The 22,004-nt window shown below is 48.5% G+C and overlaps 2 protein-coding genes and 1 pseudogene across 16 annotated transcripts in view; 2 read left to right on the top strand and 1 right to left on the bottom strand.

Moving 5' to 3' along the window:
- Positions 1-14,601, top strand: part of Trim26 (tripartite motif-containing 26) — a 22,816-nt gene extending 8,215 nt beyond the window's left edge. For 4 of the 12 annotated variants that reach the window (XM_087597285.1, XM_087597280.1, XM_087597284.1 and 1 more), the window contains 8 exons: positions 4,246-4,748; positions 4,851-4,946; positions 6,046-6,276; positions 7,884-7,901; positions 9,870-9,892; positions 10,307-10,422; positions 10,636-10,668; positions 11,045-13,099. In XM_087597285.1, coding sequence (XP_087453411.1) covers positions 4,311-4,748; positions 4,851-4,946; positions 6,046-6,276; positions 7,884-7,901; positions 9,870-9,892; positions 10,307-10,422; positions 10,636-10,668; positions 11,045-11,727 — 1,638 coding nt within the window. In that variant the 5' untranslated portion in view covers positions 4,246-4,310 and the 3' untranslated portion in view covers positions 11,728-13,099. 12 annotated transcript variants of the gene reach the window in all.
- Trim15 (tripartite motif containing 15) lies at positions 12,650-22,004 on the bottom strand. Of its 4 annotated transcripts, none has more exon segments than NM_001291382.3 (7): positions 12,650-15,085; positions 15,925-15,957; positions 16,374-16,489; positions 18,052-18,074; positions 18,689-18,919; positions 20,675-20,770; positions 21,099-22,004. In NM_001291382.3, coding segments are annotated over 7 exon segments (879 nt in total). In that variant the 5' UTR covers positions 21,465-22,004; the 3' UTR covers positions 12,650-15,071.
- Positions 18,714-21,465, top strand: Trim15-ps1 (tripartite motif-containing 15, pseudogene 1; annotated as a pseudogene).

The following is a 22,004-nucleotide window of genomic DNA, read 5'->3' as shown; positions in this document are numbered from 1 at the left end:
GGTTAGGAACTTTCTAAGGGAGAGGTGGTTTGAGGATAAAGGGAGACTCAGCAAAGGATAGAACGTATCCCCAATTCTGAGTGTCAGGATACTGCAGGCCTCCCTGCTTCTGCGGAATTGTAGTTGGTTTCTGGCTTATTTGAGGGCCTGAGATCTGCTGCCCCAGGGTGTGTGACTTCAGGCACAACATAATACGAAGTCATTTCCTTCCTGTCCATTCAGAATACTCCTCTGAGTAAAGGGAGTGGTGGTGAGCTTCTCTAATTTGCTTTTCTGCTGCTGCAATAAAGCATTCTAACCAAAAAGAACTTGAAGAGGAAGAAACTTATTTCAGCTTAACATTTGCTGGTCACAGCCCATCACTGAGGGAAGTCAGTGCAGGAATGGAAGAATTTAAAGGAACACAATTTACTAGCTCACCTGCTGGCTTGCACTCAGCTGCACAGCCCTAGACTGCCTGCCGAGGGGATAGCACTGCCCACGGTGGGCAGCGCCCACCTACATCAACTAACAGCTCTCATTTAGGCAATTCTCCAGTCAAGGTTCCGTCTTTCAGGTGACTCGTTCTGTTAGAGTGTCAATAAAAAACAAGGCCCAGACTGCTCACTTCTGATGGCTTCATGGCTGTGCCTGGGCTATGGAGGATAATAGTGTAATCTTTCAGAAACTTGTAGATATGATCAGAGAGAACAGGGTCAGGTTTGTATGATAAAATGATAGATCATGGTACGGGGAAAGTATTTTTAGAATCCAGCAGAGGTACGCACCTGTGATGCCAGTACTCAGGAGGCAAAGGCAGGAGGATAGAATATTCAGGGCCAGCCTGAGCTGCTTAGTCCTGGCTCCACCTCGTCAAACAAAACACTAGTTTTGTGGAGGGCCTGACAGAACAGGTACGGGAAAGTGGTACGGTCTGCTTTGCCCCACCTTGTCTCCCCTCTATCCCTCACCCCTGTCCCCCAGCATTCTTCCTCTTTAATTCCGCAAGCTTGAGCTCCTCCATCCATGAAAAGCAAGAACTGCTGTCTAACAGGAATGTTTCCAGTTCACTCATAGTAGTAAAGGCTAGAGTGCTTTCCACCAAATCTGAAGAATGCACACCCCTTTCCTGTTGTCACCTCTGCTTAGTTTAACAAGCTGTCTGTCTGTGTAGATGAGCTCATCGGGGTTATCCAGCGGAGGAGCTGGTCTCAGGCTCCATTTTACAGCGTGCTGGGGAGAGAAAAGTGGGGTGGTTGGGACCAAAGTTTGGACACCTGGACAGCTTCCCGGCCCTATGTCCTTCAGTATCATGGTTAACGGGACCAATCCTCAGTTTCCTCAGGAGAGTGTCCTGAGTGTGAAATCACCTGGTTATTGGACTCTAGAACCTGAACTTTGAGCCTGAATTGTTGAAGTTTTTGAGTTTATACCTCTGGTCTTACAAATAACATGTTCAAGGTGAGCCCTTGCAGCCAGGCAGTGGAGGTTGGACTGTCACGGGATGGTGACCCAGAAACAAAAGACACTGTACAGTTAACATTGGCTTTGGTTTTTCTAAACCCACTCATTATTTCAGTATGAGCGTTAGGCAAGGTTTTAAGTACTCTGGTTTTGACAACTTGGGTGGTTAACAGGAAGCCATAACCTCTGTTTTCCCAAATTTTCTTCTTTCGTACAGTTCTGTGAAAACCATCTCAATGTAGATTGTATGTAGTTTTGAAGCTCTCAGTACCGTGCCATTACGATCGTCTCCATTTAAATTTTTTTTTTGATAGTCCCTGAAGTGCGGTTATAACTACCTTTTAAAGACAGACTCCGGATAGATTTTATTTTTTGCACCTGCTTATTACTGTGATTTTTTTTCTTTTTGCGTGCATGCTTTCCCTGCCCCTCTGTGTGTGTGTGCATGTGTGTGTGTGTGTGAGTGTGTGAGAGAGTGTGTGAGAGTAGAGTGTGTGAGTGAGAGTGTGTGCGAGTGTGTACGTGTGTGCACGTGTGTGCACTCGAACATGCCTGAAACTTGCAGGAATTGATTCTCTCCTACCGTGTGAGTTAAGTTATAGTGATCTAACTCAAGTTGTCAGGCTTGGAAGCAGATGCCTTGACCCCCTAGGCCATCACATTATTCCTACATTGGGGTTTTTAAAAGACCAATTGGTCTGTGACTATGGGTGCCCTAAATTCTGAATCCGTCTGATTATTTCCTCACTATGTGGTTTAACTTGGTGCTATGAATACCTCCTCTGTGGTAATATAGTGTGTTTTTTTAATTGCCTATGCTCTCCATACACTGGAAGTTAAATCTAAAGTTTTTATCAAGTTCAATCAAGTCAAACATTTTTGGCAAATAAACTTCATAGGTATTTGCGTGGGGGTTTTTTGTTTGTTTGTTTTTTGTTTTTTTAACTTTATTTCTTTGATGGGAAGTGTTCTAAATGCCTGCATGTTCGTCTGTCTGCCACATGTCTGAAGAGGCCAGAAGAGGTATCCCATCCCCTAAAACTGGAGTTATAGCCAGTTGTGGGTTGCTGTATGGGTGCTAGGAATATCGAATCTGGGTCCTCTGGGAGATCAGCAAATGCTCTTTAACTTCTGGGCCATCTCTCCAGCGTCAGGTGACCGCGCTTAAGTCATACGGTTCCTAGTCAGGAAGCCTGTGCCAGATTGGCTGGCCTGGTTGCTTAGTTAAGGTGACCACTGGATCTCTCCTTCATGGAGGCATATTAGGAAGTTGACGTTGTGGGGGCCGCTCCACACTCTTCTTCACCTAATGGCTTCGTCATCTGTTGGTGACATTTGTACTGTCGCACTGGCAGTTGCAGAAGACTTTTATGTTTTCTCCCCACTCCTTTGATCCCCGAGGAGCTCGCTGCTGATTCTAAACAATACCAGCCAGGTGCTTTCAGAGCTATGCCCTGGTATCTGTTCCACGTATTAGCCAGCCATCTTTCTGTAAGCCCCGAGGTGTTAACTATAATATACTGTACGTGTACCTAAGTAGTTTTTGTTCAACTTAAATCAAAAGACCCGCTGGACCCAGCGTGAGCTGGTTTAATGTGGGTGTGTAGGGGTGAAGGCGTCATATTTTACGAGAAGGAGGAATAGTAGCTAAGCTCTATCCTAGGGGATTGTAAGTTCTGTCCTTAGAACTGCTTGCTTCTCTCCAGCACAAAAAACAGAAAACAAGGAAAAGCTGGCCTGGCCTTTCAACGTCCAGGCCATTCTGCAAATGGTTAGAAAGAGCTTCTGGCCCATAGGCACCCCACAGTTTCATTTCCCTTCGTATTTTCAAACTCAGCAATGTGTTAAATGGAGAGAACACTGGGCCAGGCCTTTCCCTTAAGAGCAAACCAAGAGATCAGATCAGATGCCCTTAACACGTCTCCCAACATTCAGGGGACTGGCTACTTCCTCATTTGCCAGTTCCGTTTCACTCCAGGTTGGTATATGTACTTTTTTTTTTTTAATTACTCATTACATCTTTTTAAAAAGTCACACGTGTCTAAACCAAGGGTGTTTTGGTTCATATTCTCAGCAGCCTGGTTCTCTACCTGCCGAGCACTTTTATGTTTTTCCACATGAGATCTTTTAAGGAATCAGCATTGTAATTTTTCCCTCGGGCTATTCAGGCTGCAGTTTTGTGTCCATGTATTTACTGTCAACCATTTTCACCATTAGCAGAGTCCACTGAGCTCTGCTCTTGGATGCCCATGGTGCCTGTCAGTGACAGTATTACTGTTCCAGCATTGCAAAGTGTTGCATGGTTAACTTCCTTGTGTCCACAGCAGAGCTACCTCCCTGCCCTGTGTGGGCATTGTGTACCTACCATAGGGTGGGGCAGGACCTGCATTCTTGATACCGCTTTCAATTTCAGCTCAGATCTCATCCAGTGGTTGAGAGGCCAGGGCTCGGGGTTCTCTCCTGGATCTCCTTCTATGAACCAGGCCTATGCCTAGTGTTTTCTAACAGAATTCTCTTGTGTAACCTGTTTAGAAACCCCTGTAGGCTTCCTCCCATTTTATGGATAGATAAACTGAGACTCAGCATACTCAAGTGTGCTTTCGGTTGTCGAAGGGGCAAGAAGAGGGCAAAGGTTAATAGGGACAGCTTTCCTCAGCTGAGCTTCTCTAAGGGGCCATATCTGCAGAACCCAGGACAGCCACAGAGGATCTTCCCTTCCCGGCTCCCCTTGTGATCTTAGCTTGAACACTCCCACAAGGGTAACACTCTTCCTCCTTTTGCTGAGTCTGCTCTTGATTTCAGGTCTGGTCTCTGAAGAAGAAGGACCCCCACCAGGGAACAGAGACCCCCCCCAAGCTAAGGGTGCAATGGCAGTGTCAGCCCCCTTGAGGAGTCTGGAAGAGGAGGTAACCTGCTCCATCTGCCTGGATTACCTGCGGGACCCGGTGACCATCGACTGTGGCCACGTCTTCTGCCGAAGCTGCACGAGTGATATTCGCCCCATATCGGGGAACCGCCCAGTCTGCCCGCTCTGCAAAAAGCCCTTTAAGAAGGAGAACATCCGGCCAGTGTGGCAGCTTGCAAGCCTGGTAGAGAACATTGAACGGCTGAAGGTAGACAATGGGAAGCAGCCAGGAGAGCTGGCCCGAGAGCCACAGGACATGAAGTTGTGTGAGCGGCACCAGGAGAAGCTGCATTACTACTGTGAGGATGATGGTAAACTGTTGTGCGTGATGTGCCGTGAGTCCCGGGAGCACCGCCCCCACACTGCAGTCCTGGTGGAGAAGGCTGCCCTGCCTCACAGAGTAAGTCCTCCCAGGGCCTGGGAGGCGGGAGGGTTCTGTCTGGTGTCCCTCCTACCACAGCTCAGGACACTCATCTCTCTCCATGGCTTAATCTTTCCTTAGGAGAAAATTCTGAACCACTTGAACACCCTGAGGAGAGACAGGGACAAAATCCAGGGCTTTCAGGCCAAGGGAGAAGCTGATATTCTGGCTGCACTGGTACGTGGAAATCGGAGCTGAGCGTTGCTATGTGTTTGAGGGAGGGGCGGGGCGGGTGGGAAATGTTTCTGGGAGTGCTTTGAAAGTATGGTTGTTAGGTCGGCTTTCAGCCAACTAGGGATTAACCAAGGATAGGGTTGGTTGGCCTGCCCTGTCCCTTGCAGATGCTGGCTGTCCATTTGGGCCTGCTGTATGTCTCAGACTTTGGGCCTGATTTCTCATCTGACAGGCAAGGTATCTGGCAGCTGAGGGCAGCAGGGGGTATTCAAGATGGGGGTGCTAGCTTCCGGGTAGAGACCGAGAAGAAAGGCACAAGGAAGGAGGCCTGAGCAGCTCTGAGCAGGCTCTGACTGAGGCCGCCTAGTGACGCAGTAAAGATTGGTGGTACATTGTGCATTCTTGATTGGACAGGGCAGGAGAGATGGCTGATAAAGGAGGACCAGTTCTGGGAGAGTATGTGTGTGTTGGGAAAATGGCAGTGGGGTCAGGCCTATCAGCATGTAGCCACACTGTGAACAATAAAGCCAGAAAGAGCTCAAGTCCACAAAGTACTTCTAGATCCTGGTGTACATGGACACCCTCACTTACCTAGAGGGACTGAGGACTCCGTCAGTTCCGGCCTGCAGGTCAGGATGTGGTCCCTGAGTACTCACATTCCAGCCTCACCAAGGAGACACGGTAGAGTCCCACTTGGAGGGATAGGGTACACTTAATATATACAGAGTTACGAGAGTGCGGAAGGGGACTGGTTGAGTTTGGACTTCATCCCTCAAACAGAGCTCCCTGAAAGAGGCAACACGTATTATCGAGAAGGGTCACATGCCAGTAATCCAGGTAATCCAGGCTACCTTTTATTGTCCCAAGACATAATGGTCACCTAGTGACCAAGCAGTTGGGCAGAGTCGGCTTTGAGAACAGTGAAGGGAATAGACAGATTGACAAGTCTCAAGGAGAAGAGAGTAGAGCAAGAGCATCCCGGTGACTCCTCCTTCTGAAGGGAAACTAGGATTCACAAGCAAGCGTCACCAGAGGATTGAGCGGGGACCCCAGTTCCCAGAGGAACCACATACAAGCACCCTGTCCCCTCCTACCCTTCCAGACGAAGCTGCAGGAGCAGAGGCAATACATTGTGGCGGAATTTAAGCAGGGCCACCAGTTTCTAAAGAAACGAGAACAGCACCTGCTAGACCAGCTGGCCACCCTGGAGCAGCTGCTCACCGAGGGCAGGGAGAAGTTCAAGACCCGGGGTGTCAGTGAGCTTGACCGATTGACTCTGGTCATCTCCGAGCTGGAGGGCAAGGCACGACAACCGGCTGCAGAGCTGATGCAGGTAAGATGCCTATGGGCCCACCACTTTTGTGTGACCTTTGAAGAAATCCCCCCTCCTAGGCTCTCAGTCTTATATGAGTATGTTAGTCTTACCCTCCTTGTTTACTCCAGAGACCACATAAGCTTAAACAATGACATGACATCACTTTATAGAAATAATCATTATCTACAAAAAAAAAGTAGAAGAAAGTACCATAGAACTGAAGGTCATGCTTCTCGACATGAGACCTCCATTGAGTCCTCTAGGTAACAAAGCAGATATGTGTTGTTTTTTGAGACAGTCTTACTATGTCATACAAAGACAGTCCTCAAAGACAGTCCTGTCTCAGCCTTCTGAGTGCTGGGGTTATAGATGTGCACCCCCGTGCCTGGCTAAGGCAGGTGCTTAGTTGATTGATAGGTGCCTTATATGTTTCTGGAGCTGAGCTGAGCTGAGCTGAGCTGTGGCTGTCAGGATGCAAGGTGCAAGGAAGGGGAGGGAGGACAAGTGAAGACAGACAGATGGGAGGTTTCCTCTGAACCATAGAGCATCAACCTGGAGAACAGTGACCGAGAGGTGTCTCAGTACACAAAGTGAGAGCAGGCTGTTCGGTTGCACGGATAAGCCCCTTCCTCCTAGTATTTTCCGGAGGAATCACCACCCTTAGCGTCCTACCAAAAAGGGGAGGGCTGGACCGTCCCTCCATGTAAACCAGGAGAAGGGCCTTCTGCCGGTTTCCCTCTGGCCCCGTGGTTTGACGTCAGAAATGAACCTTCCTGCCATCCGAGGACGCACAAAGGTCTCTAGGGAATGGGGTTCCAGAGCACATCGATAGCCAGGGGAGAAGACATGGCCATGCTAATCCCTAGCACAGGCTGTATCATCAGGAAGCCTCTCTTTGTAGAAGATTGAGCCATGTGTAAGAGGACTGGCTGGCCCAAACCCTGGGGCAGATTAGGAATGAGGTTTAACTCAAAGCTGGTGTCTGCTCCCCGGCTCTATACGCTTCCTTCTTGTCCAGCCCCACCCCCACCCCACCCCTGGCCTCCTCCTTAGCTCCGGACATTGCCTCTTCTCTAGATTTCTGTGGTCAGACTCTGGGTCACTTGTCTCCTCTCCCTCACCCTGTTCCTTTCATTCCCTTCAGGGACTTTCCCAGCAGCCCTTCATGTGTGCATGTGAGTTGTGAGTGGAGCAGCTGAGAGTGCCAGGGTTTGTCACCAGTGTGTCTGTCCCCTGATCTACCCTGGGAGTAGCTACTATGCAGAGGCCCCTGTCTGTGCCTGAGAGCTCTGCCCCCTGAAGCTGCCACGGTGAGGAGTGCTGAGGAGAGAAAATCTGTTTAAAAACACTACACAGAATGCTGGCGTCAGCAGCTTTTGTCTGCATTCAGGTTTCCCTGGAGCAAAGCTCCTGAACCTTCTGGAACAGTCTTTAACAGCCACAGTTTGACGATTGCGATGATTGGTTGATTGCGTTTGCTTTCCAAATTGTACCTCTCTGAGAAACCAGCCTGCCCTCTGCCCAGCCCCTTTTACCCTACTGACTTCTGTAGCACCGTCACTTACTAACACGGTGTGATGTTACGTTTTTTTCATGTTGATTTTTTTCACTCTCTTGTCTGCTAGGATGCCTGCTCTACACAGGTAGGGATTTTTCTTTCTTTTGTTTTCTTATTGCAACCTCTAGCTTCTAGATCAGTGTCTGTCTCGCACAAGGAATCACTTAGCAAAGGTTTGTGGAATGAGTGAAAAGAAGAAGCAGATGGGTCAACACAGAACTGTGGAGTTTCAGACTCACCAAAGAGTCCTCTCACAAGATGCCCTGCCCTCTGCGTCCTTGGCACTTGTCTTCCCTCCACTGTCTTCCTCCTGCACAGGGTGCTTTTCCTCAGTGATCCACGCTCTAAAACAGTCATGGGATGCTCAGGGTCTCTTCTGTGCCCCCTGCTGCCATCTCCAAATCCTGATCCACAGCAACCTCCGGGATAGCCTTCCCTGTTCCTGTTGCCTCCTGCCACCATTCACCAAGGAGTAGCCAAGCCACTGAGTTTCAGCTAGCTGCTGCTTAGTAGTGCATAGAGAGCAGAAGTTTCCTTCTGTCTTTGCAGTAGTTCAGAGGTGAGGGTCTAGAGACATCCATGAGGTCATCCAGGAGCTGGCGTATTTCTAGCTGACTGTCCAGTCTCGGGAATATTGTTCTCAGCCATGCGATTTGCGTTGGGCTCCTCAGCTCACCGCTGTGTTCAGACTTCAGCCAATGAGAAGAAAGGAACTAGAAAGCAATTTTTTTTTTTTTTTAAAGAACAAGACTGGGAAGTCTTGGGTTTTGTTTTGTATTTTTATTCCTATGTCCCCATTGTCATTTAGTCACATGACCAGACTTGGTTGTAGGGAATGTGGGAAATACTAATTTCTTGGCTAGTCACATGTCAGGCCAGAGCTCAGGGAGTTTAGTATTATAAAGAAGGGGAGAAGTTGTCCTTTGATCTCCGCATACGTTGTGGTGTACCACTCGTGCACACACTAATGTTTAAAGGTGGGGAGCGGGGTGAGTGCTGGGGGATACTTGCTTTCCATTCCACTGTACATGGAGTCAAATTCACAGTCACCCCATCCTGCCTGGTGTGAGCTGGCCCTGCCTCGTCTCTAAGCCCTTCCCCATTTCTTATCCGTCTGCACCAGGTAGGGCTTTCTCATTCTTCAAACCTGAGCTTAAGTGTCTCCTTGGAGAGGCCAGATCGCTTGTCACCTCTGATCCTTGTCTGACCTTATGTTGTTTGTATGTATGGGTGTTTCTACCTGACTGTATGTCCATATACCACTTGCATGCTGATGCCGGTAGAAGCCAGAAGAAGACACTAGGTTTCCTGGAACTGGAGTTATAGATGGTAGTGAGCTGCCATGTGAGTGCCCGTAATCAAACCTGGGTCCTCTGAAAGAGCAGCCTCTTAACCTTTGAGCCATCTCTCCAGCCCATTGTTTATTTTATTTAATGCTCTACTAGACTGTCAGTTCCCTAAGGGAGGGAGCCATGAGTGCTTTGTTTGCTTTCGTGGACCTCTTCTATGGTACTGACTGTAGACACAGTGTGTGCCTGCCTCTTATATGGTACTGACTGTAGACACAGTGTGTGCCTGCCTGTTACATGGTTCTGACCATAGACTACAGTGCATGCATGCCTGTTACATAGTACTGACTGTAGACAACAGTGCATGCTTGCCTGTTACATGGCTCTGACTGTAGACACAGTGTGTGCCTGCCTATTACGTGGTTCTGACCGTAGACTACAGTGCATGCATGCCTGTTACATAGTACTGACTGTAGACAACAGTGCATGCTTGCCTGTTACATGGCTCTGACTGTAGACACAGTGTGTGCCTGCCTATTACGTGGTTCTGACCGTAGACTACAGTGCATGCATGCCTGTTACATAGTACTGATTGTAGACAACAGTGCATGCCTGCCTATTACATAGTACTGACTGTAGACAGTGCATGCCTGCCAGTTAATGGCTCTGACTGTAGACAGTGCATGCCTGCCTGTTACATGGTACTGACTGTAGATACAGTTTTACTTAATTCACTTTGGTGCCTGTGTTTTCTTTCCTTGCAGGACACCAAGGACTTCGCCAACAAGTAAGAGTTTTCATTTGCTCATCTTCATCATTCTTCCCCGCCCACTTCCATGGCTATGTGAACAGTGGGAGTATAGAGTATCAACAGCACAGCGTCCCTTGTTTTATCTCATGGCTTTCAAGGAAGAGTACAACCTTTGAGGATTAGAGTCTCCCAACACGATCTCTGAAGTCTAACTGGGCTCATGGTCTTCACCCAAGCGCAGTGAGAGAGTAAAAGCCTGGGTTGGCAGGCAGACCGCCCGCTTGTGAGATCTGCTGGCAGTCTTATGTCCTGGCTCACATAGTGTCCGAGCCAGTTTTTCTGCCCTTGATTGGGGATAGTCAGATCTTCCCTGCTCGCCTTGTAACTGTCATGAACACTGGCAGAAAAGCAAGAAGAGCTGAGTGACCGGTTGTCATGTCTGTCACTCAGGTACCCACGGAAGAAGTTCTGGATTGGGAAAGCCATCCCTCACATGGTTAAAAGAAAAGCGGGAGAATTCTCAGATAAACTTCTTTCTCTGCAGCGAGGCCTGAGGCAGTTCCAAGGTAAGCACTGGGAAAAGCAGCAGATCGGAAGTCAGGCTCTGCCACCCTGGGAGGTTTCCTGGCTTCTCCCAACCATATTTTCCCATCTCAGCCTTCCAAGGAGCTCTGGCTTCTATATCTTTTTTTCCAGTAGAGCCCTGTCCCAGAACTAATACCAAGTAAGAAATGAGTTTCCTGGGTCTTCAAGTCATTTCTATCTTTTTTCCTCCATAGGCAAGCTGCTGAGAGACTTGGAGTATAAGACAGGTGAGTGAACAGAAGGTCGTTCCTATTTTACCCTGTGGAATCCTCTCCTCACTGGAATTGCCCACAGACGGCCATATCCCCTTACATTATTTCAGATCATTCTCCAGTGTAGTCTGCAGTATCGCTGAGCCTTTAAGGTCACAGGTCACACACCGTAAGGTCCTTCTCTGAGAGCAAACAGTAGTGGCAGCCCCAGGCCAGAGATCATCCTGCCCAGACCTACGTTTGTGTACCAAGTACCTCAGGGACACGGTTCACAGAGTCCATGATATAAAGAGTGCTCTTTGAACTGCGCAGTGAGACAGCACCAATATACGGAGACTAGTCACCCCTTCCCAGCCCACCACTGACATTTACTTCCTCCCTTGTCCCATAGTAAGCGTCACCCTGGACCCACAGTCGGCCAGTGGATACCTGCAGCTTTCAGAGGACTGGAAGTGCATTACCTACACCGGCCAGTACCAGAGTGACTGCCTGCTCCCTCAGCAGTTTGACTGTGAGCCAGGAGTGTTGGGCAGCAAGGGCTTCACCTGGGGCAAGGTATACTGGGAGGTAGAGTTGGAGAGAGAAGGCTGGTCGGAGGACGAGGAGGAGGGGGAGGAGGAGGAGGAAGGGGAAGAGGAGGAGGAAGATGAAGAACCTGGCTATGGGGACAGATATGAAGACTGGGAAACAGATGAGGAAGATGAATCCCTGGGGGAAGAGGAGGAGGAGGAAGAGGAAGAGGAGGAGGAAGTTCAGGAAAGCTGCATGGTTGGAGTGGCCAAAGACTCCGTGAAGAGGAAAGGGAACCTCTCCCTCCGGCCAGAGGATGGCGTGTGGGCCCTTCGACTCTCCCCTTCTGGCATCTGGGCCAACACGAGCCCAGAGGCCCAGCTCTTCCCGGTGCTGCGCCCCCGGAGAGTGGGCATTGCCCTGGATTATGAAGGGGGCACTGTGACATTCACCAATGCAGAGTCCCAGGAACTCATCTATACCTTCACGACCACCTTCACTCGGCGCCTGGTTCCCTTCCTGTGGCTCAAGTGGCCAGAAGCACGCCTTCTGCTGAGACCCTGAACACCAGACCCTGCTTGGGTCACCCTACAGAAGCTTTACTCTGAGATTCCAGGACTCTGAGATGAAGATATTGCCTGGATCCCACACCCATGGAATCTCCCCTTCTCTGGGATCCCAAAACTATGTAGTGGAGGAACGTTCCTGGCCAAAGCACTAGGAGGAGGAGAGTGGAGGAGGGACATCACATCCACTGCCACCCATTTCCTCACTGCCGCGGCCAAAGTCTCTCTCAGCACTGTCACCCTAACTGTATTTCTTATTCAGCTTCTCATTTCCTCTGAAGTTTCCTGATCTGAAGACCAAATGACTCCCTCTTTCCTGAACACCCATTTGTCTTGGCTCTGGGCTCTCTATTGAGCAGGGTCAGCAGCAGCAGCAGCAGCAGCAGCATCTTCTGGTTCACTTGTTAGCACTCACAGGAAGACTTTCAATGACATCTGAAGCCGTTTTGCTGTCCTCAGATTTGAGGAGCCCCTTGCCCAAAACCACTCTGTTGTCTACCTTTCCTGGCCATCTTAAACTCACTTTTCCTGCCCCACCAGAGTTAAATACATGAAGATTCGAGAATGGATGTAGTCAAGATCCACTCGAGTTCCCGAGGCCGTGTACGTTTGTGTCCTGGAGCTCTGGTAGAATCATCTCCTGGCGTGGCTCCCAAAGCCTATGGCCTTCCAACCCAGACCTTGAGTAGATAGGACTCCCCAGGGACATCTGTGTCTCAGAAAGCATCTAGGTACTATGGCTCAGATAGTAACTGTGGTCAATAAATTACCTCTGATTACCTCTGCACAGTTAGTTCTTGTGAAGGGAGTCTTTAAAACAACCCCAGCCTCTTGGTCTTGATGCTCAGCTAAGAACATTGAGGCCAAGTACCCAGGAGGTCAGGACCTCATTGCTGGCACTACAGAGTGTCCAGATTCACTTTCCTAAGAGAGGGATTGCAGAAGGGGAGAGCGGGCCATGAGGAATATAGAGGACCTCTGCCCTAGGTCTTCCTATGAAGAAAAGGCCTGCATTATCTCCTTGCTGACCTAGCTGGTGCCCACAGTTGAACCCGAGCTCCTGCTTAGCCAAAATGATGCCCCCCCCCCCCTTTAATCCTTAAACATTCCAGATTTCTTCAGCCTGTGCAAGTGTTAGCTCCTCTTGGCTCCTGACAGACTGTTCCCAGATGCTGGATCTCAGTGGCCTCAGAGTAAGCCACACCCCACACCGTCTCGAGACAGAGCACTCCGTAGGCCTCACATGCTGCCTGAGTCACTAGTTACACACACAGTGGCTCCCTCACCACTCTTTGTTCCTAGAGCTAATCATCTCTCCCTCCCTTCATTTCCTGTGTCTTGGTTACTGAATAAACTACACGTTCTTCTCAGTGGTCAGAAATCTCAAAAGACAGTCGTCTGGGGCTGTCTCCTCCTCTTATCTTGGTGCCTACCGGAATGAACTTGAACCTGAGCCATTGATTGTTCCCTCTGCGGACAGCTTTTTAAATCCCCTTTTGTCATTAAACTGGGGGTTCTGGATCTTTTCCCTCTGAGGCCTGTAGCCCAGCTAGCCTAAGTCTTGTGTAGCTGAAGATGACCTTAAACTTCCTGTCTCGCCTTCTAAGGTCTGAGATTTCAGGTGGGTGCCACTAATGCCTGGTTTAAGTGCTGGGGACTGAACCCAGGGTCTCTCGCATCCTGGGCAAGCACTCCCCAGGTGGCATCCCAAGCCCTGGTCCTATTTCTGGACCCTGTGTCTCCTCTCCTAACTTAACTGTGGTTCTGTCACACATCATTTAAAAACTTCTGAGATGAGTTTGGAAGCTGCATTTTCAAACATTGGGAAATGTTTATCTCACTTGTACACTTAAGGTATTCTTCAAAAGTAGTTTTCTTTTAGGATGTCAGGATTGCTCTACTGCCTTAAGCTCCTGATTTTCAGAATTCCCGTGGGGCTCTTTGCCTCATGATATCTCTCTGTGGCCTGTTTCTGTTTTACAGAAGAGTCTGGGAGTCTTACTTGTATCCTTACTCCTTGTTCTAACACATATGAACCACACACATACATAATACATACATACAATTGAGGAGCTGGACATGAATCTCACGATGTAGACATGGCTGGCCTCAGGCTCACATGGCGAGATTTAAAGCCTTATACTGTCACACTAAGGAGGGGTAAAAACCTTTAAAATACCCGGGGCAACCTAGAAAAAAGGTTTATTTAAGCTCCTGGTTCTGAAGTTGCAGTCCATGATCAGTGGTCTCAGTGCTTTTGGCCTCTGTCATGGTAACCAATCCTGGCAGGCTTGCTTGACAGAGCACAGTCACACATCTCATCAGCTGGGAAACAGAATGAACCAGACCCTGAGAGTCTCCTTCCAAAGCTACCCTAGTGACCTAAAGACACTACCTCCTAATTAGTCCACTCTTCCGGCCAGTCCTTTAACACCTCACCATTCAGAAGATTGAAACTAGAATCACCCCAACCCCATCTTTCTAAGTTGCCACAATCAACAGATTAGACACAAAACACAAGGCCCTTGGCTTATTTTATTAAAACATTCTCTTAAAACCTAGAGAAATGACCTGAAGGGACACTTTGGGGTCCACCCAGATTTGTTGAGGCCCCAAAGCATCTCCAGCTTTGTGTCCAAAAGTCATTATAAATTAGTACAAGCCAAACAGCCCTGGTTACCCTACAATGGTCATTTTGAAACTTTTACAGTTACTTTGTTAAATCCCATTGGCTTATAGCTTTGCTTGGTGTCTAGAGCAATGCCTTCCTTGTCTGCTTCTGGCTCTCCAGAGAGATCACCGTGTCCAGGAACGGGATTGCAGGGTGCTGACAGTACTGGATTAACACATTAAAAACTGTACAAGACTCCAAGACCCTAAGTTCCAACCTCATTTTTGAATGCTAGGCACAGAGCTGGGTTTCCGGCTGCTGTCTTGTCTGCCACAATTCACTGCCTCCACTTCAGTCTTTCTACGGCCGGCAGGAACTTTGTCCAGGTGGGACAGGGTTGGAAAAAGATGGCGGTTGGTGCCTTGGTATTTGACGTTTGCAGGATCTCTCCCATACCTGGTAGTCTGTGACCACGTCTACGCCGCAAAGAACAGGTGTGTCTCCATTTGCGTGGCAGATGGGTGCTAGCCAGTTGGAAAAGTGTCACAGCGAGGACACTGTCCTCAGTGCCCAGGTCCTGCCATCCCCTCACCTTGGGGCCACTCTTACGGTGCAGCTGCCACTCGGGTGGCCATTACAGAGAGGATTGGGCTCCGGGTTTTGGTCTGAGGATCCAGAGTGACCCCCTACCCTCACTTCAGGATGACACATAGTCCATTGCTGCCTGCTTCCTAGGCTTCTGTTTCTGGAGGACAGAAGTGATAGCTGTGTCAGAGGATTTGTTTCTTAAAAGTGAAGTAGCCAGGACAGCAGCAGCAGCACAGTACCTAGGAGCCTGTTAAGAAGCACAAAATCTTGGGCCCTGCCCTAGACTACCCCAACAAGAGCCTGCATTTTAACCAGGTGTCTGGATAAAGTTTCTACAGTACGTTAGAGAAGTAGGGATCAATATAAGAACAGGCAAGTGCTTCTGGGAACAATTAAGCGCCAATTTGAAAGTAAATGTTAATTTTGCTCTTTCCTCTCCAGGTCCCTTTTTTGTGGCACTGGGGTTTTATGCATGGTAGGCAAGCAAGCCCTAGTAGGAAGCTATTAATACATCCCTAGACCCCAGCCCTTCCCTACATCCCACCCCTAGAAATGGTCTTTGTAGCTGAGGCTGGCCTAAAACTAACTCTAGCCCATGCTGACCTCAAACTTGAGGCAGTCTGACCGCCTCCACCACCGAAGTGCTGGGATTGTAACTGTGTCGCCATGACCAGCAAATGACTAGGTTTTTAATACATGATATTTGTTCAGATCTACAGAAAGTCTTGCATAATTCTGGACAAATATCTACACATAACTGAGAACATTCACCAGTCACTGTGTGCCCGGTACTGTGCTGAGCTCCTTGTATAAATTCATTTAATCCTCAAATGGATTTATAGTGTAGGAGCAATGGTGGAGAGAAAAGGCTTAATAGACCCAAGACCCCCACACAGTCAGGGTCTAGGTGAGCACATTTCATTGCTGTTGGTGGCCATGGGTGGAATGGATATCAAGGGAACCCCCAACCCCCAACCCCGAGCACTTGCTGATTACCTGAATCTGTTTCCAGATGGTGCATCAAGTTTTCTGAAGAAAGCAGAAACAAAGATCTGTGAGACTTAATATCTCCTACAGATACTCCCAAGGGGAGGATATCCTGACTACAGTGTGAGGATAGGGATACAAGACTTAAGAGAAGTGTATCTCCTGGTCCTTGGATAGAGGAGACCACAATCTGGGGAATTGCTCTCTGAGTAGAGTGAGGTCTTGTAGGAAGGTGCAAGGAGAGAAGACGCTTAACCCAAGCTGTTTGCTTATTTTTGTTTGGGTTTCACTATGTAGTCCAAGCTGTCTTGAAACTTAAGATCCTCCTGCCTCGGTCTCCCTGGTGCCGACATTGCAGGCAGGTGCCACTATGCTTGGTGGTTTGAACCAGGTTTTGAAGTCGAAAGGTGGAGACAGGTGGAAGGTAGAACACCTAATGGGATCCGGAGCCCTTGTACCTGAGAATGTCCTCATCATCTTTGGGAGGCAGAGTATTTTCCTGTGGAGGTTTCTAATCTTTTTGATGAGGTCAGAGGAAATGGCCTCTGGGCACACAAAAGTCTTCATCTCATACCTGCAGACAAGTTGGAAATCAAACTTAAATTCCAAAAATAAAATACTTCGTTCTATCTCTGTGTGTGTGTGTGTGTGTGTGTGCGTGCCCGCCTGTATGCTTGAGGGTGTGGCTTCCCTAAGAGGTCAGGAGCACAGTAGATGCCTTAAAAGCAGGTTGAGAGCTTCTTCATCTGGGTGCTAGGAATCTAGCTGCAGTCTTCTGGAAAAGCAGCAGTCGGTTTTTCCATCATGTTTAGCCATCTCTCCAGCCCTCCAAAGTAATACTTGGGAGACACAAGGTTAAAAAAAAAAAAAAAAAAAAAAAAGACTGAAGGACGATCTTAGTATCTGCTATGAAGATTAGATAAAGCATAATGTATTCACCTTCTTTAGGTAAGGATGGTTCCTAAAGTGAAGGATTTTTCATTAGACACAGGAGGGGCTAATTTTAATTTCCTCCGGAGCATTGGAGCCTGAGTCTGTTCCAGCAGAAAGGGGCAGATGGCATCACCCCTCTCGACCTCTAGGGGGGAAATATGAGGGAGAAACAGCCCTGCACAGTTTTCTTTCTGGTTGTACAATGGGAAAAGAGCTGGGAAGGAAGGTGGATTCTGGTCCCTCTGCAGTGACTTTGCATATGTCCTCCTCTCTCAGCTTTCCCTTCACATAAGACCCACCACATCCTTTTTGACTTTAACCTAACACTCTTTAAGAAGCATGCTTGGAGACACTTAAAAATGGCTTTAGTATTTTCAAATAGCAAAATACTGGTGTGTTTCATGGATTAAAGATACTTCTGGGGGCTGGAGAGGTGGCTCAGCGGTTAAGAGCACTGACTGTTCTTCCAGAGGTCCTGAGTTCAAATCCCAGCAACCACATGGTGGCTCACAACCATCTGTAATGTGATCCGATGCCCTCTGCTGGTGTGTCTGAAGACAACAGCAGTGTGCTCACATACATAAAATAAATAAAATCTTAAAAAAAAAAAAAAAGATACTTCTGGAGCTGGCCATGCTAAGCACCACAGTTCAGTACCCAGCTTCTACATGGTGGCTCTCAACTATCTGTAATTCCAGTTCTAGGGCACCTTCCTGCCTCCTCTGTTTCCCTCTGGCACCAGGCATGCACATGGGGCACAGACATATTTGCTAGCAAAACATACACATAAAATACAAATAACCTTTTTTAAATCTGGATTATTCTAAATCCATGACTGTTATAGGTAACTTCGCTTTGAGGGTCAAAGTGTGTCTCAAAGACCCACGTAGTTGATGTTGGTCAACGAAAACCAATAAATTGATATTTATTAGTTATTTAGTTGTTTATTTTAAATAGGCCCTCATTCTGTAGCTCAAGCTTGCCTTAAACTTAGAGCGATCTGTCTGCCTCAGTTTCCCAAGTGCCGGGACTAAAGGCATGAGCCACAATGTCCAGTTTACTGAGTTCAAGCTGATAGTAAGAGAGGGGGTGGTCTGTGTCTCTATCAGTGTTTTCTGGATAAACACTGGATTCACAAGGGGGCAGATGGATTGCAGTGTCATAAGACACACATAAAGGAGGCAGGACTGGAGAGAGCCTTACCTGCTCTGGTTGAGTCTGGCATCCTACAAAAGAAACGCAAAAACATGCACTTAGTTTCCACATGGCCATTCCAATCAGGGACTCGAGATCTTTCTGTCTTAAAATAAACTAAAAACTCCTACCCAGAGTGCTGGGGCCCCTTCATTACTTAGTGTGCATTTCACTGCTGACTTCATGTTTCCTGACTAAAGTAGGTAGGACCCTGCAGCCAGACAGTTCCTTTGCTCCGGTTGCTCTGTTCCAGCTGTATCCTAAATGCTCTCTGTCCCCAGTGATTAGGAGATGGATGGTAGAGAGCAGAGACCAGTCTGAGCTCCAAGTTGGAACTGATGTGGGGCAGGATTGTGGTAAACACGCAAGGCTACTGATGGTGCTCTTCCTGTGTATCAGGAACCATGCTCAGCACCACACATGGGTTATTCCTTACGTGGCTTACCACTCCATCCCATGCTTAGAGAAACTAAGAGAATGGGGAAGTTGGAAGAGCATGCCTTGGGAAGCTCTCTAGTTTTTTGGGCCATAAAAATTGGACCCTCCCCTACACCTTCTCAATCGAGGTAATCCTTATCACCTTCCACCCACTTCCTGTTTAACCCTCTGCTGTCCCACTAGGTGGTAGGATCGTGGAGTCTCTCACTTGCAGAAGCTCACTTGCTGGTTGCTGACATTTCTCCTCTAACTCCTCAACCTGGGCACCCAGCCGGTCGACCTCCTGGGAGACCGTCGTGATGTACTCCTCCCTCTCCTTCCAGATCTGCTGTTCTAGTTCCTCCAGCCTGGTCAACAGGAGGCACCTCTGGTCCACCAGCTCCCGCTTCAGCCTTTCGAAAGCAGCTTCTACCTGTTGCTTCTTGCTTTCAACCTGCATCTGTGAGGAGATCGAGGGGGTGGGGGTGGGGGGCTCAGAACTGGCTCCCGTAAGGATCATCTGTGTACTTACTATTGATTAAGAGAGACAAGGAGTAAGCCATTTTGGGACTCGTTTCTTTAACACAATGGTAGAAAAAGATCTCAAGATAAACATGCAGAAGATGAGATCTATGCTGGTGTCTTAGCCGGGGATTGTAACAATGTCATACTGAACTCTTGAGAGTCTCACTGAACTAAAAAATTTCTTTCATAGCTGTGATATCCTACTGTTTTAGTTTTCTTCTCTGTTGCCATGATAAAACATTGTCAAAAAAAAAAAAAAGTTGAGGAGGAAAGGGTTTGTTTCATTTTCTACTTTCACATCTCAGTCCATCATGGAGAGAACCCAGGGCAGGACCTCAAACAACTAGAGACAGGGGCTGTGAACAAACACTGCTTACTAGCTTGTTCTCCGTGGCATGTTCAGCCTGCTTTCTTACATAGTCAGGACCACTGGCCCAGGGTAGGCTGGACGCTCCCAAATCAATAACTAATCAAGAAAATGTCTCACAGACTTACTACATGCAGCTGATGTAAAGGAAATATTTTTCTCAGCTGCCTTTTTTTTTTAATTCCTCATTTAGGAAGGGTTCCCTCTTCTTAGATGCCCCATGCTTAATTCAAGTTGACAAACAAACAAACAAGGACAACAATAAAACTAACCACACCCACCATATCTACTTTAGACTTATATGAGTATTAACTTCTTTCTTTTCTTGAGATGTGTTTCTATATCTCGTGCATCCTAGGCTGGCCTCAAACTCAATTCACCATGAAGTCAAAGATGACATTGAGCCTCTGACCCTCTTAACTCCATGACACAGAACATTCAGTGCCGAGTATTGAATCTAGGGCTCCATGTATTCGAGACAACCACTGTTCACGCTGAGCTATATGCCCGGCATGACTACGGTAATGTCTTAGAGAAGAATTAAGGCAAAGGGATCAGAGCCACCAACTATGGGGCATGTTTTAAAAGGATTTGAGATGTTGGAGAGCGCTTTCTGTCTGAACACTCTTGGGTCTCTGGGGTCAAAGTACCTAGTGTGGATTTTCCTCTTGATGGCTGAGTCATGAAGGAAGTGCTAAGAACCAGCCAGATCTGGCTGCTTCATTCAAATCTAGGTCCATTCATTCATTGAACCTAGACACTAACAGACACCCATCACAGGCTTCCCAGCTGAAGATAATATTTCCAGTGGGTATACTGAACCAGGAGAGCCATGGACCCGGGTCAGAAGATCTAAGTTCTAGTCATTTCATAACAGATTTGGGCTTTGCCACATAACATTAAAAGCACCACTTTTATGGACCCCAGTTTCCCCCAGTGTAGAAAAAGAATAAAATATGCCTTGGAATTAGAAGATGCCATGTCCTGAGACACCAGAGGCCGCAGGAAGATGAATTAGAAATGTCCCAAGCACTTTTCAGCCCAGTAACAGATACACCAGCTAACAGACTTCCCCCATCTTTGATGGAAACCCCCAAGGGAGCAGCATGGCGATGTAATATAGTTGGTGCACAGCACGCACAAGAACCTGATCTGGATATCTTGTAAGGCCCAAACAATTCTTAGGATGCCTGTAATCCCAGCACCTGGGAGGCAGAGACAATAGGATCAGCTAAGGACCGACTTCGAAGCCAGTCTGAGCTACATGAGACCTCACAAACAAACAAAATACAACATAGGGACAGCCAGAGGCGTGGTCTTTACCAGAACCTCCTGGAGCTTCTGGTCTTCTTGACATTTCCTATCTTCAATCTTGTCCCTCTCCATTCTTAGAGCTTCTAACCGACTCCTGAGACGATCCTGTCAGCAGAAAGCAGAGGGTCAGTGACAATCAATCCAGCTGGCAAATACTGTGGGCTGTGTCGTGGACACACCACTGAGGCTGAGGGATTCCAACTGACAGAGTCCTAATCCTTGACCTTCACTGTATCACCATCTAGGGCAGGAATTGGGTCGGGTGGCACTATGGAGACAGAAAGCGTAGAGTGAAGTGTGTGCGCCAGCCGGGATATCAGAAACAAGGAGAACTCAGAGAGGTTTTTAGACGGCACATCTCTGTCTCTTTTCCTTCACTCACCCACATCAAGTCACCATCCTGCCCCCACGAAGCAGTGCCTCAGCTCCTTACCCTGTAGGGTTGGATGGCTTCATCCAGGAACCCCACAGTGTGTGCCTGGTGGGCGGGGCCCTCCCTGCAGAACACGCAGAGCAGCTCCGCGTCTGTCTTGCAGAAGAAATAGATCTTCTCTCCGTGCTCTTCGCAGCAGGTCTCGCTCAGGGGACCTAGGGATACCGGAGTCACTGCGGTCTGGATTTTCTCCTCTTCTGCCCCCTGACAGAGCGGGCACAGCAGCTGGGCCCCCATTGGGGCGCGCGGGAGGCAGAGTAGGCAGACAGCGTGTCCACAGGCTATGGTCACCGCATCCTGCAGGGGCCGGGTGCAGACAGTACAGGCTACTTGGTGGGGTCCCCGCAGGGACCGGGTTAAGGGCATCACCGTGCCTTCCTCTGCCTGTCCACGCAGTCTTCTGTCTCTCTCCACACCAATTTCCTTTCCCTGAAACTGAGTCACTTTTAAGTGCGTCACTGTCACAGAAGCAAAGGAATCCGAGGCTGAAAGAAAGGCAGGAATGTCAGCTCACCGAGGTCACCTGGCTGCGCCTGAGCCACGCCCAGAACCCAGCAGCAAAGCAGGTCCAAACTCCAGGGCGTCTTGACTACCCAGCGTTTCCCAGTGGCTGCAGGTGACCTAGCTCTCCACTCCTGTCGCCTTCCGTTCCTTGGGTGGGGAGCAGCGTATTGCATCATGAGGTCACTTGGAAATGGGGTTTCCTGGAATCTCTTGGCTACAGAGGGGTGGGACCGTTGGGGAGGAGCCGCTTCCTGTCAGGCTGAGCAGGTGAGAGCCGTAGAGCTAGGAGGCCCGCAGTAGCATCAAAGTCCAGCAAGTGGCGTTGAGACTGACTTCGAACCGAGCCCAAATGCACGTTCCTCTCCTCTGACCTTTCTTTACTCGCCTACCTCCCCTGCCGCC

Source organism: Rattus norvegicus, chromosome 20 (genome assembly GCF_021556685.1).
Source record: "Rattus norvegicus strain SHRSP/BbbUtx chromosome 20, alternate assembly SHRSP_T2T, whole genome shotgun sequence".
NCBI classification, from domain to species: Eukaryota; Metazoa; Chordata; class Mammalia; order Rodentia; family Muridae; genus Rattus; species Rattus norvegicus.
This window is presented reverse-complemented; position numbering and strand designations above follow the sequence as displayed.